This window comes from Patagioenas fasciata, chromosome 2, assembly GCF_037038585.1.
Source record: "Patagioenas fasciata isolate bPatFas1 chromosome 2, bPatFas1.hap1, whole genome shotgun sequence".
NCBI lineage: Eukaryota > Metazoa > Chordata > Aves > Columbiformes > Columbidae > Patagioenas > Patagioenas fasciata.
This window is the reverse complement of record NC_092521.1, coordinates 105,860,377-105,883,362: the sequence shown is the minus strand read 5'-3', so window position 1 is coordinate 105,883,362 and position 22,986 is coordinate 105,860,377. Positions and strand designations below refer to the sequence as shown.

At 36.5% G+C, this 22,986-nt stretch overlaps 1 protein-coding gene across 10 annotated transcripts in view; it reads left to right on the top strand.

Annotated features, from left to right (window-relative positions):
- COL15A1 (collagen type XV alpha 1 chain) overlaps positions 1–22,986 on the top strand; it is a 133,081-nt gene that overhangs the window by 27,004 nt on the left and 83,091 nt on the right. For 9 of the 10 annotated variants that reach the window (XM_065830458.2, XM_065830454.2, XM_071804657.1 and 6 more), the window contains exons 3-5: positions 18,106–18,653; positions 22,300–22,374; positions 22,773–22,868. In XM_065830458.2, the coding sequence (XP_065686530.1) occupies positions 18,106–18,653; positions 22,300–22,374; positions 22,773–22,868 (719 nt within the window). The remainder of the gene's footprint in view (positions 1–18,105; positions 18,654–22,299; positions 22,375–22,772; positions 22,869–22,986) is intronic. The other variant, XM_071804659.1, reaches the window with a different exon arrangement.

Genomic DNA, 22,986 nt, shown 5'->3' with positions numbered 1-22,986 from the left:
AAACTGTTGCCAAGTGGTTTTGCAATGCATTTGTTGGGCTCACTGTTTGCTCTTTAAAAACAAGAACATATGCTTAAAATGCAAAAGTAATAATGTATCAAGTATAATAATATCAAGACTTGCTTGGAATAACACTTAGCAATGTTTTCAGCAAGATTCTGCAAGACTTCTGGGAAGTTTCTAGTTTAAGGACATATATTATAAAATTTCTTTCTATGACATTTACTTAATTTGTCTTTCTTCCTTCCTCCACATTCTCCCCATGCTGCCTTCAGTCCTGTTGCAAGGACTTAAACTTTTATAGTTCTTCAAAGTATTTGCTTTGTCATGTGCTTATTTTTATTTTCTCTGTTACAGGTGACAGAGGAATATCAATTCTAAGGCTTTTAAGACTGTATTTCTCCAAGATTATTTCTCATATACCTTGTATATCAGCAAAAACTCTGTATCATTTAATAAAATCAACATAGGAGAGTTGCTTGTTAGAAATGTTACAGTTAACAAGATAAAGGAAAAATTTTACTCCACACTCCTAGAATAACGATATTCGTGAAAAGAAGGCTAACATAAATGCTATTGGTTTCTGTCATGATTTACTTCTGCAAAGTGTTCTGGACTATATCACTTAGAACGCTGTTAGTATTTACAATCAGATTAAGCCTGTTAATTATAAAAAAACCCTCCCTGCTGCATGGAAAATATTTTTCATTATATGATCCATTCCATAGTGTATATGATCAGTGATGATGTAAAAGTCTGATTTCTGATTGCAGTCATGTCAAAGAATATACAAGGACTTGATAAGCCAGTTCTCTGAGAACTACAGTAATAGATAGGTCCAATATTACCCTGTATGACAGAACTGGACAAGCCTGTGTATGTCTAAGAAGTAGCTGTTTTAGTAACTCTTCAGGTGAAGGTGGTTTGTCTTTCCATCGTAAACAAATAAACTGTCCACCTGTAAAGCAAGAATCATGGAAATGAGGTTGGAAGGAAAAGAACTCTGGAGATTGTCTGTTCCAATTTCCCACTCAAATGGCTCATGGCCATTACTAGATCAGATCAGCTCTGGCTTTGTCTGGTCAGCTTTGAACTTTCCTAGATGTGATGTACCTTCTTGGAAATAAATCTTTTAGCACTTCTAACTGGTTTATATACATTGCATTGCCTGTAGCCTCGCAATTGCAAGCAAAACACTGGGGTCTGTAGCTAGAGGGGCGTGTACTGCATGGCCAAGGAAGAAGCAAGAGGTCTATCTAGTTTTATTATCTCAGGTAGTTCTGGTGTGAGCATTGAAGAGAAAGGAATGAAAAATAAACTTACATTTTAGATACAGAGATAAAGTAACTACTTTAAGGCATTACTTCAATCAGATATTCCTATGTTATGTACTCATTTCAGTGGCATTTTGTTGTGAAATGTGTGTCTGGGGAAGATATTAAATAAGCATAGAAGAATACTGACTGCTATCAGTTCTAAACATGGTTTGAAAAATCTATGCTTAAAAATTTGAGAGTTATTAAATGTTATTCTAAATAGTTTCACTCCTCATGGCCTCTCATAACCCTTAGCATGCTGGGGGCAACTGAAGTGGAGCTGCACAAAAATTGTTAAAGCATGTCAGTGGCTGATTTTTTTAAAGATCTGCACCTAGAAAAACATCTTTCACAAACTATGAATCCAGACTCCTGTAATTCAAACAGTAACCCAATTGATCAATGTATGGAATGGAAGAAATTCCTGTGGAATGTAGGAAACTTTAGAAAGAGAAGGGTAGTCACAAAAGCAGTCCATATAAAGAAAACAGTCAAGCAGTGTGTGCTTTGAAAAAATGCTTTTATTTTGTAATCATGTTTTAGATATGATCCTGACTGAGGCATTTAGCACTTTGATGGTATATTTAGCAGATTAAACTTTGTTGGTATTCATTTTGAGAGTTAAACACATTTTGTCATAAGTTAATTTGATTCAGAAGCTAAGAAATCAATTTAAATTCATTTTCATGTTTAAAATGATGACTTAGGAGGCTATTTTAAAATTAATTGTCAGGAACATAACTGTCATTAATATGTATGATGGAATTACAAAGTTATGAAGAAAAAAGTGGAGAAGGATCACATTTAGGTGTACAATTAATCTGCTTTCTCCCTCAGCTTGGGATCCTGTTCAAAACTAAATAGAAAAATGTGACAAGTATTGAAATAAAGTTTCAGTTTACCTTTCCCTAGCTCTAAAGTTCCAAAAGTTGAAACTATATTTGTTCCATAAAGCATTGTTTCTTTTCTGTAGCGAAGGATGTTTAGTTCGCTGAAGAGGGTGAACTCTGGAAATATTCCTAGTACTTCAATATATAAATGATGGAGTAATATGTGCAGTGTATAAATCGTCTGTGGCCTTGATTGGATTTCACAGTTTTCAACGGAAAAGAAACTGTCGGCCAAGTAGAATAATTTCAGCAGGCAGGATCAAATCATCTGATTGGGTTGAAGGATTTATAATTCCACATAGAAGTAGGCTTATGTAAAGTAAGGGTAATTATGGTGTTGAACAAACAGGCTGTGAAGTAATATAAAAATATGGTTTGGAAATAAAGATAAACAAATACACATACCTGGCATTACTTTTTCTATGCCCCTACACAGAAAACACTGATGTATATTTGAAAAGTCAGAGTTACAAATATTGGAATATTTCTACAACTATCAGAAGAAATGACAAATATATATCACACAATTATTCATGCAGAAGTGAATAATTACAGGAGTCACGTAGATTGACTAATATAAGAGCCGATATTCAATGAAAGAGTTGTTTATTCCTCACAAATACTACGTTCAATTTTTCTTTTTCAGGATACTCAAAAACATCTTTTTATTACTGTATTCATTTTCCATCCTAGGAAAAAAATGGCTGAAGTATTTACAGACTAGGAAGTCTTCACAGATACAGTCTAATGTATAGAAGAAAAGTCAGTCTGGACAGTTTATGTATGAGTTGGTAGTAATTTTCTCTGTTTGAAGCTGTAACATAGGAGGGAGACATCTGTAGATGATTTTACATGTATGGACTAAAGGAAGGTCACCAAACTGGTTTAAAAATCGTCAAAACCCATCTAATAATTTGCATCATTGAACAACCATTAGAATATCTAGGTTTAGATGGATGTAAAAACTTATTTTGTATTACAAGAAAGGAGAATAATAGTGTGATCAATACCTTTTGAATTTGAATAAGTGGGTTTTCCAAGACCTGCCTGATTTATGGACGTATTCAGTTATAACTGAATCAAAGTCCTGAGATTGTATTTTAAGATATGCTCAACAGCAGCAAAGATTTTTGAATAGATTTTCTTTAAATGTTTTGGGAATAAACTACAGTAATGTATTCTACATCAGTAATTAGGAACCGCAAAAAAATGTGATTCCACAATCATTAATAACTCATCTGTGCATTATACACTCATGAAAAGGTATCATTTTATATCAATCAGGCAGGATGTTTCACTGGTTCAGATGAAAATTTGCTGTATGCCTGCATCTGATCCAGATCGAAGTACTAGAACAGGGCAGTCCAGGAATACATGTATTTCAGCTTAACGCTCAAGGCATTCTACCGTATTTGCTTAATATTATAGTACAAGTGGAAAAATGAACAATTCCTGGTAGATTGTAAAGGCAGTCTATACAAAGTCAAACTAGAAAATGCTGCGTTAAAATTAAGTAGTGATGTTATTTTTATACAGTTCCAGAAACCCTGGAATCTAAATTAATTGTATTGTTGAACTATCCCAAAATTATAATCCAAAAAGTTTTGGCATGGCTTCATGTTTTATTGTACAATGAGATAATGTGCATCAATACATCTCTGAAAAGAATTACTTGGGTATCATAACAAATCTGCTGTGCTGCTTTAACGGATTAAAAATAGCTATTGTAAAACAAACACAACACAGGTGTATGAAAATAATCACTTCACAAGGCATTTACATGCCCTGTTGAACTGATGTTCTCTGGCCTATACAAAGTCTCCTTTTCACTCAAAAGTGGCATAGTTACTTGATTTCATTAGTGGCTATTGTAAGTATATGTTACAGTCCTGTTAGCAGTAAAATAAAATTAAAAAGTAAAATAAGTAATAATAATTACTAATAGTAACAATAAATAAGTAAAAAATTCATTTCAGAAGGGAGGTATGTTATTTTTCCAGTTATCTGTGGAAGGCATGTGGTTTTTTCCCTCACTTTTCAGAATATTATTCTTGTGCCCTATATCCACTATTTATTTTTCTTCAAGAGAGTAAACCACAGCCATTCCTACTTGAAGTGTTCCACATCTTCTTGATCCTTGTTGTATTTAGGTGCAGCAAGCATGTCAGAAAATTAGCTGTGTATTTTCATTCTATCCCACTACCGGACTAAGTACAAATACGAGTGCCTATTTCAGACTTGTCTTAATGCAAATAAATGAGCAATAAATATCCAGTCTTTAGTCTGAAATATCTGTACCTGCCACAAAGGCAAAGCTGGATCAAGCAGCATAAGGTCCCACTGTTAGCAAACACTTCGCTAACTGCTTCAAAACTAGACTGAAAAGCTCTTGTTCAGAAAGAAAATCTGTGACCACATATTGTTTTGATGTTTATGGGTATTCCAGAGTGGTTGCATAATTTGAATGAATTCATCATGCTTGTGCATTCTGGAACATGTAGTCCTACAAAGAAATTTTTTTTCCTTATAAAGTCACAACACAATACGTTACATTAAAAAAAACAAACAGTGCATGTCTCCAATGGGACTTCCAAGTGGGAAGTCAATCAAGGCTCTCTTCACTATGAAAAACATTTTTAAATGGAAGGATAAGAAAAAATGGGAATAAGAAATACTTTATAAACTATTCATAGATACTTTTAGATGGATATATAAAGAGATATTTTTTAATATATAGTAATATATGGCCTATCTGGATACCTTTTCACCTTTTTTATCTCTCAGGTATTTAATTCCCTCTCCTGCAAAACATTGTGCCTGAATACTTTCTGTTCCCTTTGTTTTTTTCAAGACATGTGCCCAACTGTTCTACAATTGTACTGTTACAATCAGTTCTGGATGAAGGTAAAGGGTGAAGGAACTGTAAAGGTAGTCTTGGTTACTTGTCACTTGGTCATAGAACCACAGAAGCACAGAAGCACAGAAGGGCTAAGGTTGGAAGGGACGTTTGAAGCTCATCTGGTCCAACTCCTCTGCTCAACCAGGGCTGCCTACAGCTTGTTGCCCAGGATCACGTCCAGACAATTATTTAAATATCTCCAGGGATGGAGACTCCACAAACTCCCTGAGTAACCTGTGCCAGTGCTTGGTCACTCTCACAGTGAAGAAGTGTTCCTGATGTTCAGAGGGAGCCTCCTGTGCTTCACTTTGTGCCCATTGCCTCTTTTTCCAGCCACCGGGTGCCACTGAAAAGAGCCTGGCTTCATCATCTTTGCACCCTCCCTTCCCATATTTATATACATTAATAAGAATGTAATAATATGGTGCCTTGATGGTCCTTTAAGAAAGTTGCCTCTAATAGCTACAGAAATATGAGCCTTCAAAGGACCCAAGTTCTCTTTCCTCCAGCCATGTTTCCTGTGGAAAACGTGTGTGTGTGTGCATGTGTATAAAAAACGTGTACATAAAGAAGCTCAGTCTGGTTCCTTGTAACTGTTTCTTCCTCTGCTTACAAGGAAGTCTTTGCCACAATATGATGTTTTTGCCACTGTGACCAAACCAATAGACCAGGGTACCACTTTCTCAAAAAGTATTTATGAAGTCAAGGAAAAGGCACAAAAGGAAGGACAAAAGCAAAAACATCCACTCCTTTTCAACTACATATACTATGTTGTCATTCAGATATAACACTGCTTCATAAGTAGACTGTTATTAACAGACTGCTACCATGAGGTATATTACTAAGTAGTTATTACTTTTAGCAATTAATAGCAGTTACTATTAACCACCAGAAGTTACAAAGCAAGAGAGGAGTATAAAGATAATGGCAGTATTGCCGGTATTTCTTTTGAACACTGTTTTTCCTCCAAGTCAGAATGTGTATCTTTCTGTTGGCTCCCTTTCAGAATGTCACAAATCTCTCCTCTGGTACTCAAGTCTAGATATCTAGTCACTGCTTTTTAAATAAACATCTTTATTTTCTTCCTTATGAGAATTCGCTAGGTCACTTCAGGTCACTGCAGATGTCCACATACCGGATATGAGAGTGCAGCCAAATATGTTAACATCTGTGTGGCTTTGGCTATGCGGTCATGTAGCAGAACCACAAAATTTCAGTTGCAGAAAGAGACATCCTGTCAGATCCAAGATAAATACCTTTCCCTGTTGAGTCTGAAGTTCTGCAGTTGCATTCTATAGGTCAATACAATTTTGTGATTGTTTTCCTTAATTTAAAACAACATAAAAACCCCCTATATAGGACCGCACTTGCTTCTCTCTTGTTAATCACATTTTCTGGTACTTAGTCTTTTCATAAGATAAATTTTTCCAGATGATTTGACAGTGGAGTTTCCAATAAATGGATTTACAAAGGCAAACCACTACAGCAAAACTATATCTAGATGTATCAACTTCTAGGTTTCTCTTACAGAAGTCAAGCTTAAAATGTGACCTTAATTTAAGCTACAGTCTCTCTTCATAAGCACATGTTGCATGCATGTATGCATGCACACACGAGTGTAAAGAGGGTGATCTATTCAGTTATGGAATACACTTATTTCTCAAATACTTTGGCCAGCAGAACCGTTTATCTCTGTTGATTCCAGAGCAGTCATGCTGATTGGTGCATGCTCAGAGAAGTGTGGATGGGTATTTCTATTGAATTACTTTGGTAGTTTGTAAAACAAACAAACCCATGTAATTTTAATATTATTTTTGAAGACTGATAAGAGAATGGGAATATCTAGATCCTGTTCACTTTATACTTTTTTAATAGCTGTGCGAATACAAGAAGCGAATGAAAGAGAGAGGGGTAGAGGTCTGGAAGCTTACTGAGACATTTTTGTTGACAAGAATGCCATCATATTCAGAAGAAACTGAAGGTTTTGATGCCTGTTGGTCTTATGCAAGCTGATTACTGTTCACAGGTCTGGCAGCAGCTTGTACAGCATATGTCACAGAACAAGAATAAGCTGTTCTATGTTCTCAGGGGATAGGGCTGCAGCACTACCTAGAATACTTTTCAAAAAGCTTAAGGTATGAAAAATGACTGCTGAAGTTGGAGCTCAGTGCATTGGATGATACATCTCTGTCCAGTGCATTTGGTAAGAAGGTGCTACAGAAAATCAGAACTAAGATGAAGTCTTATTTGACTATATTTGGTATGGTGGAGGAGGAAAGTGATTCCAGATGGTGGAGGAATTAAAAGGAGGTGAGAGCAGACTGCTGAAAGGATCTGGAGAAGTCACTGCTCAGAACTCGGAAATCTTAGTCTTTAGCTTCCACTATGCTATGATTTCTACTACCTGAAGGCTTCTGTTGAAGTAGTAACACATCAAATTACATGCTTTAGTTCAGACATAATTAAAACTGTATGCAACATAGTTGTTGTATTACTAACACACATCTGTGCCTATCACCAGTAAAACTGGTGAAACCAGTGTCTTACAATATAAATGAGGATTCAGACAGAGAAAATAAAGTGCAAAACCAGTAATAAAATCCAAAAAATGCCAACAAACCTCTGCCTTGTTGCATTTATTCAGGTGGGTTTCTTTTTTTTTTTTTTTTTAATTTCTGAATATTCAGTTCAAATGAGCATTAACAAAAGATGCAATGAATTCTAATGACTTTTTTTTTTCATCACAATGATTATAGCCTTGAGAAAGTGGCCTTTGAAATTCAAGCTGAGAGTACAACATCTTCTGTCAAATAACTTTTTAAAAGCAGGAAGCCAGCATGCCAACACACTTTAAACAGATTAATAAATTTTGGATACAGATGCAAATCAACTATATTCTTCATGTTTGGGATAGAATGCAATTGAGACTTATCTGGAAAAGACTTTCAACTGTATATTAAACATTAAGACTTTAGAATAACCACTGTATACTACTTTTATCTTTATGTCTTTTTTTTTTTTCAGCTCTTGCATTAAATATTTGCATTAAACATTTGCGTGAACTAAAAATGTAATATTCACCAAAAATAAGACCACTGCTATTCTCTATATACTGTGGAGGAGATTAAGTTATTTTCAGCCATGCACATGTGAAACATAATATATTCTTTGTTTGAGGAGAAAAAAAAAAAGAAAAGAAAAGAAAAAAGTTTGGTTTTCTGCCTTTGGTCATACAACTTTAAATCCTGAATAAAATTGAACAGACAATTCCATTATTTTAGACATAATCTATTGATGAATACATATTGTGTACAAGCAGTGGAGATCTGCTCTTGAGGGCAATAAGTTGCAGAGACAAAGTCATTAGTTCAATAATTAAACATGACATGGCTGTTAAAATTAATTTTAGTAAGTTGCAAAATATATTATCACCTTGAGTCAGTCTTACTGTTAATTACGGTGGATGGTTTCCCTCCTACAGAGCTGAGAGACTCCCGTACATTATTTTTTCTAAGCTTAGTCTAAAGTGTTACAAGAATATTAAACTAAATTAACAGAACTCCAACTGACTTTGTAAGCAAGATGAAAGTGCTTTTGCTTCTGTGTGATCTGTTATTAGGGGACAATTACTCAAAGAAATCTGTCCTGAGGTTAAAAAGTAGCTGTTGAACACCGCACTTATTTCTGTCCCAGCTTTCTGAGCCTTTTATATATTGATGTGAAAGCCATGGCAGGTGAAGTTGGTCACCATTTAGAAAATTAATGTTGTTACAAAAAGAGCAAAAACGTGATGTGATCAACAAGATGCCTTGAGCTTTTTGACAGAAGAATATCTAAAACAGCTTTTGGCACATCTGGTCCTACTGTTTGCTGGCAAAGTGCAAATTGTCCTTGCCTATACTGTTTCTGACTGTGTGAGCTTTGTCTGGCCCTAGGCTGCCACTAACGGTGTGCTGTGGGATGTGAGAATTTATACTAATGAGCCACTTCAAAACAAGAAGGTCTTTCACTTAGGACTTGAGACAGGTTTCTAACTTACAACTTTTTGAACCAGCAATGAAATGTTTAAGATATTTTGTTTAATCCATTCAGTGCATTCACTGGGGAAATGACAAGAACATGAGCATAATAAAAGAATATGTGACCTACACTAAGATAGAAAATTAGTGAAATATAGCTCTTGGGAAATGAAATTCTTGGGAAAAGGAAGATGGAACAAGTAGGATCAAGTTGTCTGGATTTTTTTTTCCTACATTTTTACTAGTGCTTTATGCTATAAAAGCATTTAACTGTAAGAAATATTAATGTCTAATACAATACATATTTTTAGATTTTATTGTTCCCATATCATCTACCTCACAATCATTTTTCAACTTCACTGAAACCCAGCCCTTTATAATATCAAATTTGCTAGCTACTAAATCTAATAATGTAGAGAATACATGAGAATATACTTAGAAAGGTAAAAAACAATAATAAATGTTGGGTACATAATATGAAGAACATTTATAAAAGGGATGCTCTTAGAAGACAACAAAAGTCTTCCTAAGAACCTGAAAGTAAAACTTCAGTAACGAAGTATGAATATCTGTTGCTTAACATAAAACAATGGATAACTTAGTCATCTGTGGGAGGAATGCAGTGCACCAGGTTTCAAAGTGCTGTGTTAAGTGCCAAGGATGTATAAAAAAAGCCCTTTAGTTTTCATCTCTTAATAGGTCTGTAGCCCTTAATTTCAACAAACAAACCAAATAAACAAAAAAAGCCACACACACACAAAACCCCAAGACCAAATTAAACAAAACCCAAACAAACAAAAACAACAAAAGAAACCAAACAAACCAAACCACCACAACCTCCAGTTATTGCAATATTTTTTATTTTACTATTCTGATCTAAACTGACCTGGAATTCAGTGGTTTTTCACTCTCAGATTAGTGAAAGGTCTCATAAAGCTTTGCCTAAAGCTTTGATAGTGTCCTATAGATGTATCAGTCTTCATCACACAGAGACCACGTCAGTCTGTAGAAGCTACACAAGTATATCACCTATTTCTTTCTCTCATGTCACACTCAAAGAATCCCTGCAGACAGCCTTTCCAGCTATATTTGGGATAATGCTTTGAGTGTTCTTGTGTAAGCTTGAGGCTCTGCTTGCAAGATCAAACTGCACACAGCATACAAATTTGGCCTGAAGTCAAGCCTCACTAGACATACAGACTCTGTCTCCTAGTTGTGTGATGGAACAGATGTCGTGAAAGTGGTACGAGCAGGGAGCATGACATCTGTCTTCTTAGGGCAGCACTGACTACACAAATGACAGTCTGCAACAGAATTTTCTGACAGAAGGGAGAATCCTGACTAATTCTAAGTGTCAGAGGAAAAGAGGAAAGGCATGCTAAATTACTTGTGTGAAATATAGGGAGATGGTAGTGTATGAGATCATTTGATTGAGCTAAGAGATATGGTGTGGTAGATGTGAGGAGGGAAGGAGAATTCTGGGTGCAGCTTTCTAATTTTCACTGAGTAAACTGTAATCCACAATTCCCATCTGCTCATATCCTTCACACATCCCTGGTCGAAGGACAGAAACTTGCAGTGGAGATGGGGAATAGCAAAGCAAATAGGAGCAAATGCAGGAACTTCTGGTCACGTGCTCTCTATCCTGGTTTCCCATTAAGTCTCTTAATATGGGATGAGAATTTATATCCAGGTCAGTGTGCCAGACTATGCCAGCATCTCCAAATAGGTGTCTGTTTTCCCACATTTGGGTAGAGACTCTCTGCTGGCATGTACAACTCTAAATCTAGGAAAGTGTCAGATGTCTTTCCCAGTACTTTAAAAAAGAACTGTCTTTATCATCTTAGAAACAGATTACCTTGGCAAGAAAGGCCAAGATCATGGCCTACCAAGAATTTTCTTCTTTAAAAATCAAGATTAAAAAAAAAAAAAAAAGAGGGAAAGAGAAAGCAAGACCAGCAATGTATATTTTTTCTAATGAAAATATACAGCACACTTAGTTTGATGTATTTTGTCTGATTTCCAAGGTCATTGTGAAACAAAAAGGGAAGAGTGATAATTCACATCTGTTTTGTTATGACTGTAATGGAAATTAAAACATATGCTAATTTAGATGTTGTAAAAGAGTACGCACAGCAGACAATGACAATGGTGATTCATAAGCAATGTTCTTTCCGAAATCAAAGCTCCAATCTGATTTATGAAGTGCTGTGTTGCTTGTCTAGTGGTGAAATGCAAAAGCTCCTGCTCTCCTGAAACCATTAAAGGCTGCTTGCCTGTCTAGCTGGCAATGATATTGCCTGTATCATAGCTTATATATTTACACCACACACAAAATTTCATTCCATAAAGCCAATGTCCAACCTTGTCACAGATGTGTATGATTGGACAGATGTAATACTTAATAGAGATTCTGTAATTCTTATACAGGTTAACTTTGTCCAGTTATCCTGGGAAAAGATTCTACAATCCCTTTGAGCAAGCTATGCCAGCACTACTCCACCCACTAACAATAAGTTCATCTTGAAGTCCGAACTGTACTTGCCACACTGCAGCTTGTGGCTCTTGATCCTTTCAATGTCATCTAGCACTACTAGGAACAGTTTGTTTCATCAGCTTTGTAACAGGCTTCAGGTAGATAAAGACAGATATCAGTTGAAGTATGTGTTCAAGATAGCATTGGCCAAGTAGAATATAATTTATGTTAGTCAGAAGTGAAAAGTACATGGAAGAAGTTTTAGACATGGTAATTAGTATCTTAAGTGAGTATAGATGTCATACGACTACTTCTACTGAAAGAAAGCATGGAGGACTTCTGTCCCTCCACTTTCAGAAACACACCTATGTCTGTGTTAAAGCAGATGGTGACAAATGGCAATTCTGGCACATATAAATAGAAAAGAACCCTACTTTGTATTTAGAGAAATTGTTTGTGGAGTCAGGTGTAGATCTGTTACATGCTTGTGACAATGCTAAAGAGCTGTCACTCTTTGCTTGCTAGAATACTAGTACAAATACTAAAAAAGCAGATTGCTCAAAATTCTCCTTTCAGAATAATAGTGAAGCTAGTACAATGTCATTATAAATATGCTTAGACTCATTGAATGAAAGAATAATTGATGTTGAAAGTGACCTCTGGAGATCACCTAGTTGAATTCCCCTTCTCAAAGCAGGGTCAACTAGGGCCAGCTGCTCAGGGGTCCAGGGCTGTAATGCTACTGTTTGCCTTGTTCAATCTTCTCAGGATCCCAAGAAGACCATATTATGAACATTATCTTAGGATCACTTCAGCAAAGCCTGACCCCAAGTTTCACTTCCCCACTTCTTCCTTGATTCCCACTTCTGTCTTCAGGCCCACCATCCCCTCATTGGCTCAATGATCACCAGTATGGGGATGCTATCACCAATGCACTCCAAAGGCCTCCTGGACTGCTTGTGTCCTGTTGTGTTGCCCTTGCAGGCTTCTAAATTCACAGTAAATATTTTGCAATGTTTGAGGGCAAGTTGTTGCTGGGGGTGGGGAGGAATGCATTTTTGGCTTAAGGCTTTTTTACAGAGAAATATTCGTGCAAGTCTGGAAGTCTTCTTTTTCCATGAAGGACATCTTTAGTAATTTGCCTTTGTTTTTTGTACTAGTGCACATGGAAATCAGAGTTCTGTTTCTCCTTCTGATCTTGCAGTCCCCTGACACTTTTCTCTGTACTTCCTACAGACCTTCCATGCCTGGTTCACACTCTGTTTATGAAGCCTTTTGAGCCATTTAGTTAGCCATGAAAGGTATCTTTTCAAAGATGATTCCCTTTTCTTGTGCCAGTCCTTTGGGGATGTACCAGGTCTGTAAGTTCTTTCTTTTTCTTTACAGTCACATATATGCCTATAAAGGTGAACACACAGTTGCTCATTATTGTAAAATTACGTGGGCCACTGTGATTGTTTGACCTTAAGTACAGGCTAGCCATAAGGTTGCCCTAGGACTAGTAGTAGTTGCATTTATACAGTCCTAAAATTACATTTGGCCCTTTGAAGGCAACCACGAGGCTGATGTGGACGCCAGTGAAAATACTGCTGCACTAGATCATGCAACCGACAATGGATTGTTTTCAGTCTATCGAACTTCTGGTTTACAGCTCAGTTACTTTCACCACACTGCTATAGTTGAATGGTTATATATTTCCTGCTTTTGCCTCTCATCTGTCTCTGAAGAATGGACAATAACTAACATCTATGCTATATTTAACATTCTATGCTGCCATGGCTCAAAGAAACTGATGTGTTCTAAACAGATTTTTTTCATTAAATGAGAAAAATTCATTGAGTAAAAGCAAACATTAAAAGGCCTTGGTTTTATACACAAAAAGCCATGTGCACAAAAATGTATATGGAAGATCTTCTAGACAAGTAGCAACCAAAACATTAAGAAAATAGACCAGTATTAGACCAGAAAAACTGAAGAAATGGCTCGTATGGAAGACAATTTTTTTGTTGTTGATTAGCTTTAAAGCATTGTAATGAAATAAAGCTTTTCAAACAAGATTAGATGGGAAAAGAGACTATTCTGTGCAGTATAGACGCATATTTAATTAACTGAATTCAGATGCATGAATGACATATATTTTCATCCAGTGGAGGGCAAAATGATAATGTTGTAAAGGCAGGAGCTGGCAGAAAGTGTTGGAAAACAGTTTGCACAAAATAATGTCGGGCTTGATTCTGTGTGTCAGTAAGCACCACAGCTCCCACTGACTGCAGCTTTACTTTTGGGTGTGCAAGAACACTAGAAAGGGTTTCTGAGATTTCCTTAAGCATCTGAAAGAAAGTGCTCCAGCCTTTAATACCAATATATTCTATCCGTGCTTTCTAACCATCTATCAATGGCAGCTAGAAATGTGTTCAGGCTGGGCATGCAGAGCAAATGCTGGTTTTCCTGAGAGCAACAATGACGCTAGCCTATTCTATTTCATGTAGCACATTTGGGACTGTGTTAAAATATGTCCCTTATTTTTCTCTTTGCAGTACTTGATTAGCTTTTATTTTGTAGATGTGGAAATCCTTTTCTGCTTTATGTAATTGCTATAAATATAATATTTCTTCTTAACTGCAAAATAAATACACTTTGGCACCAGGGAAGCAGAAATTTTCTTACTGCACCTCACAATATCATCCAATATAAAACAATGTTCTATTACAGTTACAGCATTTTTTTTAACTTAGAGACAACATAGGCTGTGCACTGTGCCGTTGAGACAGAGATGGTTTATTTATTGTGCTGGAAGGAAGCTTACAACCTAGGTTTATGATTATTTGGACTGGAAGAGAACAAAGAAGCAAGGACAGCTCCACATGGGAACGCATGAGGAGGAAGTAGCAGTATGAGTTCATGTGCATGTGCAGTCCAGAGAGCAGTCCTCTGGGTCGCCAAAACTGAAGATCCAACCAGGCTCTGTGCCCCAGTTAGACTGACGAGGGATTTTTTTCTCTGTCTGTGTTCTTTCAATGATTCAGGGATCTTTTCTACTGCTCTCAGTTATGCAGTACAGATACAGCCTGACCTTTGTATATGTCCTTCACCTGCACCTAGTTGAACATAGGTCCATTTCCTTTAAAGGTAAGAGAGAAATCTGCCTATCTAGGTTATGAGAGAGTGGCATGCCTCCAGAAGCTGCTAGGTTGGAGCAAATTGCCCTTTGGTGTCACTGGTTACTTTTTGCACTCTTTCTGTAAAGGCAACTAATGCATCTGAAAGAAGGTTCTTAATCTGAAAGTTACAGATGGGTTTAATAAGCCAAAAGGTGTGAATCTGGGCCTTTCTCTGCCTCTACCTCCATTCCTATTTGTAAGATATAAATACTAGTTTTCTGCTTTAACAATTAAAGCAAGTGTAATAAGACCTCCAAGCAGGAAGGTTTTTTCTTTCCTCTGTACTTTACCCCTTGTGAGCAGTGGAAAAGTATTTTGGATCCCACAGGTCTGTGAGTCCATCCTGCTCAGTTCACGTGGTGTGAAGGTGAGGTATGTTTCTCTTGGGCTACACGTAACTGACAGTAATCTGGAGAAGGTCAGATGAGTACCGAGGCTTAAGTCACAATATCTGTCACTTCGCAGCTACAGTTCCAAAATGGCTCCCATGAATTCCATTTCTGTACCAGTAACTCCATTTTTAGGAACTTCTACAACTTCTGCATTTCTACTATCAATATCATGTTTCTTTTTTGGTCTCCTTTTCTGTCTAATGAGTAAACCTTTCTCCTCTTACCTGTTTCCAAAAAGGCTTTGTTTTGTTTTGTTTTGTTTTTTTTCAGTCGATTTTGAGCTTCATGATCTTCCACTGTTACTGATTGCTGTGCAAAACACACAATAGGTATCTTCCAATGCCAAAATGGTGGGAGTTTTTTAATTTTTACAGTTTCAGTAGTGAAGCATTGCGGTAATCACATGCAAAAAAATACAATTAAAAGAAGCAAAAAACTCCACTATTGTCATCTGCAGTTTTGAAATCATCCATATATTGATTTAAAGGATGATTTTTACAACACACCGATACTTCTTAGCTGGTCTCTGAAGCTACTCAGTGGGAATCTCCAGCTATCAGGAAATTCTAGAACAATTCCAACTATAACATACAGTAACAAATGGTAGCAAATGCAAAGTATATCACAGCTCATAACTTCAGAATTATAAAAATACCATACAAATTTATGGTATTCTACTACTTACTTTTTCTGAGATAAAATATAGTTAAAATTAAAGCTGCTTCTGTACCACATCTTCCAGTGTCCACTCCTCAATATCCAGTGGCTTAGTAGCAATAGATGCTTGAAACAAAATTATACTCGTGCAACATAGTGCTCTGTTAGCTTAAATTTACTTAAAATAGCACAGTCTTTACCTATTGATTTAAGAGAATAAGAGGGTATTTTTGTTTTAACATAGCTGCAGCAGTAGGACATGAATTTATCTGAGATAACAGAATGGGAACAAAACTTGTGGCTGTAAGTCCATATTCTGCTCTTAACTGTAACTGTAGGTCCTAATATATCCATTAAGAGTTGGGGATGAGCTGTAAGTACAGATTTTGACAAGAAGCTTCTTGGTTTGCTTTTCTGTATTGGATAAGTGCAAGCTTCCACCCCAGTCTCACTGAAGTTTAGATAGTTTCTGAGCCTTTTGTCTTTTTTTATTTAAATGAAAATCCAGTTTCTTCTTTACTGTCATGTGCTGCCATCTTTTGCAAATACGATTTATTAGTTTCAGAGCTTATGCTAAAAAAGTGGTTTTGCCTCTGTATGTTACTGTTTGGTAAGTGACTAAGAAACTGCAGCTGCACATACTGTGTAGGGGAAATTAGAAGGTGTCTTTTACATTTACCAAATCTTCCTTTGAGAAAGAGAGGTGGAAAACTACAGTTCAATTCATTAGATTTGCTTCTGGGATGCATCCTTCTGTCCAAGTTGGATAAGCTGATTCCTGGCCACTGTAGATATTCTCCATCTGCTTTGTAGGTCATTTTTCATGTGTTCTTTTGAAACAGGTTTGGTATCTGCATACAGATTGTATATTCTCCTTCAAGCTTACTATTTTCCTTACCTTTTACTCTTGAGTAATGACTTATGCATTTTCTTTGTAATTGAGGTTCACTTATGTGTGTATATGTGTGAATATAAAACATGACTCAACATTAGATGCAGAATCAAAAAATTATTAACTTTGATTAGGAAGACACAAAATCTATCAGGAAAAGCATTTTAAAGTGCCAAAGGGATAAGGAGCTAGTTTTTCTGTTTCTAAACATAACTTCTATACTTTCTAAAAATATGTAAGGAAAATAGTTTCTGTATGGAACACATCAGACTTTTTCCAGTCAATGAGTTACATTAGCAATTAAGTGCCAAAGCTAAAATACAGAGAAGATTATAGATAAGAATTTATTTGAATTGTCACATCTTTGGCTCAGGGGCAACATTTTACCAATTCTTGCAAAGCTACTAGGACAATGGAAACTGCTTTCCTGGGCAACGCATAACCCAGGATGATACTGCCTATGAGTAATGAATAACAAAGGTACATTTCAGCTGAAAAACATGTCTCTAGCTCTTCATCAGAACCAGATTCCCAGGTTTCAGAGCAAAGTGCAATATTCATTTGTCTTGCCTGATTTAATCTAGTATTTTGAGTGAAGTTTTTCAGTTATTCACTAAATCGGTCTTGTTTTAACCAAAACCAAGACAATACCTTCCCAAAACTCTAGTTAAAGTTAGGTGTAGCTATTTAGCTGTTGTCATTGCTCCTCCATTGTGGGGAAGGAGTTGTCTCTCTGGGCATGTTTGGCAGAGATACTTAAATCTGTGTGTTTGCCAAGGCAAAGATACTCTTGTTTCAAAACTGAATTTTGATTGCTGAATAGTATTTGTTATGTACACAGTGCAACTAAGGAGATGAATCTGAGAACAGAGGCATAAATAAAATCTAACATCTGTTGTAGAAGCAGGTAACTGCAAGGGCTAAAGTAAATCCACTGTAACTTTTATCCTATGTTTGTGAAACTGTGTCATGTTGTTTGTAGAGAACTTTTGCTGTCTTCTTAATTTGTGAGAATAAAGGATCTCAGTTTTTTTGAGAAAACAAAATATTGCTCAGTCTTCACTGAATCAATTCTGAAAGCACATTCAGGACTTTTCTTTGTAGTTCATGGACAGCTAAAGTAAAGCATATGTTGCAGGAACAACTTGCTAGCAGTTTCACCAAATGTTTACATGCACCTTTCTGTAGTCTGTAACTTCAGTTAGTCAAAGGACAAAGAATGATACCTGTACTTAGCTAGATGTATTTGAGTACTAAGTGAACCATGGCATAAAGTATTAGAAGTATGTTGCTGGTATTATAACATTACATGACAGCTTTTAAGGATTTTCTTAAATTATTTAAATTAAATGGGCTGTACATCTCAAGAATAAATAAAATGTTTCTTCTCACGCACTTTACAGAACGAGGCTCGAAAGGACATCTTGACCTCATGGAGTTAATAGGAGTTCCTCTTCCACCTTCTGTCTATTTTGTCACCGGCTATGGAGGGTTTCCAGCTTACAGCTTTGGTCCAGATGCTAACATCGGTCGATTGACAAGGGCTATAATACCATCGCCTTTCTATAGAGATTTCACTATCGTAGTTACAATGAAACCAAACAGTGATCATGGAGGAGTGCTATTTGCGATAACAGATGCCTTACAGAAAACTATTTACCTGGGAATGAGACTTTCACCAGTTGATGACAACACCCAGAGAATAATTATGTACTACACAGAACCTGGTTCCCAGCTCTCCCGAGAGGCTGCTTCATTTAAAGTGCCAGTGATGACTAACAGGTGGAATAGGTTTACAGCGACTGTTCAGGGAAATGATGTCTCTTTGTTCATGGACTGTGAAGAATATCAGAGAGTTCAGTTTCAAAGGTCAGGAGAAGCCTTGGTATTTGAATCGGGCTCTGGGATATTTGTTGGTAATGCAGGAGCCACAGGATTGGAAAAGTTCACAGTAAGTACTGTCTGATAAATTCCCATGCCTTGGTGTTTTATGCATGTACTCTCTACAGGAGAAAGTCTGCTTACAATAGTTATATCCCAAATGAGGTTACAAATTATATAACTTCTATTTTCCATACTTGGCTAGGGTTCACGCAGTGCAGATACCTAAATTCCAACTTAAAATGCAAATGTTCCTAGAACCTTAGAAGTTTCTTAATGATTCAGATATTAAGCTCAATGCTCAGTTTGAATACTAGGAATTTCCAGGTAAACATATCACCTAACTTTATATGGCCTCTTTACAAAGGACCAATTTCAGAGTATCCATTTGTTTAACTTCTGAGAATAATACCTGAGTAGAAAATCAGTATTTAAAATTCTTATTAGCTAGATATGGTTACTTCACATTCAACATAAGGAAGAGAATGATTGTGTCAAAGATAAAGATAGTTAGAAGATAAAGCTTACAATTTATATATTACTTGAAGCTTATCAGGTGCTTTAGAAAAGCTACTACAAATCTCTCAAGCCTTCTTAGCTTGAGTGCAAGCATTCTTTCTGCTGCATCCCAACTGGAATTCTCAGACATTGAGCTTCCAAATGGAAATATGATAGCTGTCAATATACAGGAGATTGACTCATTGTCAAACTGAAAGGGAAATGTCACAGTTTTTCTGTCTTGTTTTTGTACTTCCCTTGTACTTGTTCAGTATTTAATGAGATTTATGTCTCTTCCCCTAAAGTAGTAAAGGAGCAACACAAAAACAAATGGATCTTTTGCCTTGGAGTAAATATATGTTATTTCCAAAGTTTAGGTGTACTAGCAGGTTGTGAGGTCCATCTGGTAAGAAACAAATGCACTTCTATCTTTATCTGGCTAGTCTAAGCACCTGGAATTACAGGAATATGTTATTTGGCAGCAAATAAGTGGTGGAAAGGGAAAGTAGGAAAACTACCTGCTGGTGCTGCCTTAGCCAGATGGGTTGACTGTAGTATTGGGGATGCCTAGTTAGTGAGTAGGAATGACAAACATTTAAGAAAATGAGACCACTTTGGTACCCACCTGAAAAACACATGTGATGATCAGTTACTGAAATTATCAACAATAAATCTGTAAATATAGTGACAGGAATGCCTGGTGGTTTACATTGTAAGACATTTCCAGTGAAACAGGCTGTTCCATATGTTGTACTGAGTACATAAATTTCAGCCAATATTCTGATTGCTTCAGTACTATTAATCGTGACATGTACTCTAGGTCTTGTGTCTTCATTTCTTCATGCATCATATGTCATAATTGCTTTTGGGTAGAAAAACTAAATCGTTTATTCCCCCTCAAGCTCTGTTCGTATGACAAGAATTATTCACATTGACTACCCAAAACAGAAACAATTCACAGCAGATTGTGCAAATGACTTTGGATGGATGTCAGTTGCTGGTTTGCTCTGGCTAATGGGAATCCATGTGTCTAAGGCTCTAGTTGCCAAACGCAAAAGGACACAACTATTTTGTGGAAACAAAAGGAAATTCTAGCCCCGGTGCTTATAAAGAAAAGTAGAAACCAAACAACAACCAAATATAGCTGAATCACTGATGATGCCGGGTTCTGCAAACCAGCTTTAACAAGAAAGTCAATAGCAGTCACAAGATCCAGAGGGGGACCACAATACTTCATACCTACCGTCTCTACCATGGCAGACTTAGTCATGAGTTTCTGGTTGGAGTAATGGGCTAGCAACAACACCTAGGAAACATTAGGGCCTCTCCATTCTGCTTCCTTCACCATCCAGGACCACGGATTATAACAAGACCAGAAAAATGTGTTATCCAAACATGATTCCCTCATACTATGAAAACAAAACATCCCTCCCAAGAGATCACTTCAGTGTCTGGTTGGACCTCCTTTCATGTATAATTTTTCAGTGAATTGTTCAGTTAGTCATACTATTCAATATCCGAGTTCCCCATTATTAAGTTTTAAGGGAAATAGGATGGTTCAGTTCACTGAGCTGTTGTCTCAGATTGCCTGCAAACTTAGGAGGCACCAACTGCATGACTTTTATGGTGTTTGAAGATACAGAAACTAGAGGATTGCTAAAAATAGAATCTCAGAATTTTTTTCTTCCTGAGATATTCTAGACACCACCAGAAATATTGCTTCAAAAGTAGTTGCTTGTTTATAATTCCCCAATGCTTCTAGGACAAGGAGAGAGGACCACTTCAGAGAGGAAAGAGTAAGCAGAAAGTCAGACATAAATGGTATATAAGTCAGATATAAATGGTTTATAAATGGTAGCTACTCCTCCTCTGGAGTTTCTATTTTTTTGCTGGCATTAAGTAAAAGCAAAGCATACTGCTTTTCTCATCTCAATGGTTGTTGCAGTTTTCATTACTGAGACTCAGGCTTTCTGTACCCCTGAGCGAGCAGATTCACAGTGTGTCTGTGGTGGTACTCAGCAGACAGAGCACAAACAAGATATCATTGTGTGCTTGTAAACATTGCAGTTCCTTGAAAAAGGTCACTGGACTGAGAAAAGTGTTCAGTGTCTGTCTAAAGACTAAATCTGTCAGTTACTTCAGGCTCCTCTGGAGTTTCCATTTTTTTTGCTGGCATTAAGTAAAAGCAAAGCATACTACTTTTTTCATCTCAGCGGTTGTTGTAGTTTTCATTACTGAGACTCAGGCTTACTGTACCCCTGAGCAAGCAGATTCATGGTGTATCTGTGGTGGTACTCAGCAGACAGAGCACAAACAAGATATCATTGCGTGCTGTAAACGTTGCAGCTCCTTGAAAAAGGTCACTGGACTGAGAAAAGTGTTTTGTGTATGTCTAAAGACTAGATCTGTCAGTTTCTTCAGGTTCTTCTCTACAGAAAATACAAAAGCAGAGAAACAAAATATACAGTCAGCAAAACGAGAAGAGGCAGGTCATGTGTTAGGTAAGATAGCTCTTGATTTATCCTACATGTGCATCATGGCTAACTCTGTGAGACCTCATAATAACAAAAGGTCTCCCACACGTTTCTTACAACACTTTGAGTCTTTGTAATCTAAGAAACAAGACTTAAATGTTTAGAATGAAACTGTTGCTGTTCCTTCAGCATGTCAGACTGATAAATATAGTTTGTAACTATGAAAAAATAAACATTTGCAATCAGAAAATCCACCTTCTTTCTTTCTGCTTTAGAAAGTTTTAAGCTGGTTTCTTCCTGACCCACTTCATTACTTGTATTTGCTTCCCATCCTTTGTCTTCATTTTTGAGGGCTGTCACATGCCACTTTTGGAGCTGCAATGCATTTCTTAACTAGAAAAAACAGACAGTGCTCTACAGACTCTAGGGCATAATCTAGGATTAGATCTTTCAGTTGGGACACTGGCAATACAACGTAGCAGCTGTATTGTCATTTGGACATGGTAGTTGTGTTCTGGCAGCTTCAACATTTTCTATGTTTTGTAAAAGGAAAATGTAAAAACATATTTGCATTTTTAAACTGGGTTTAACTATAATAAAATTTAATACTTCAGAACATTTTCCAAGCAAATCAGAACAAAGCCTGAGTTTGTTTGTTTGTTTAATTCCCACCCCTCCACCCCTGTTTCACGTGTTCTAAATTAATTATTACTTTCCTTGATCTTTTTTTGTCATTTCATGTAGGGCTCAATTCAACATCTGACAATCAAATCTGACCCAAGGGCTACTGAAGATCATTGTGAAGATGATGATTCTTATGTGAGTATTCTTATAAACACTTTTTTATCTATCCTCAGTGCCTCAGAGATTTCAAAGTCATTTACCATTAGAGAATTTTTCATAAGACTAAATGTAGCATTTCTTCTTGGGAACATAGTATCATACTTTAAAATATCTATGTGTGGGAAATCTCTTTTTTTGACTACACAGCTTCTAACACTGCAATTTTTAAAAAGCATAATTTTCTATAACGAACGATGACTTCTATTGTTCTGAAGGATAGTTTTCATGAAATGCTGTAAGTACTGAAATAATTTAATATCATAATGACACAGACCAATGGGAGGAAAAGAAGAAAAAAACATTGAAATACTCAGTTCCATACTTTTTCCTTCCAGATCTTTATGAACTTGCTATCATGATTGGGTTTTGCACAGGTTTCAGGGGACAACAGTGGCAATGGCAGCATTCAAGACCATGAAGGTACTTCTGAAACACAAGAAGTCCTTGCACCTTCTTATCTTCCCATAAGGGTAAATTCATTTGGTTTATTTGTTTTAACCTTTCTGGTTTAATATTACTTTTTAAGACAGCAAGTTCTGAATTTTGTCACTAGTTTTTCACATGTGGCAACTTCCAAAGATACCTGTG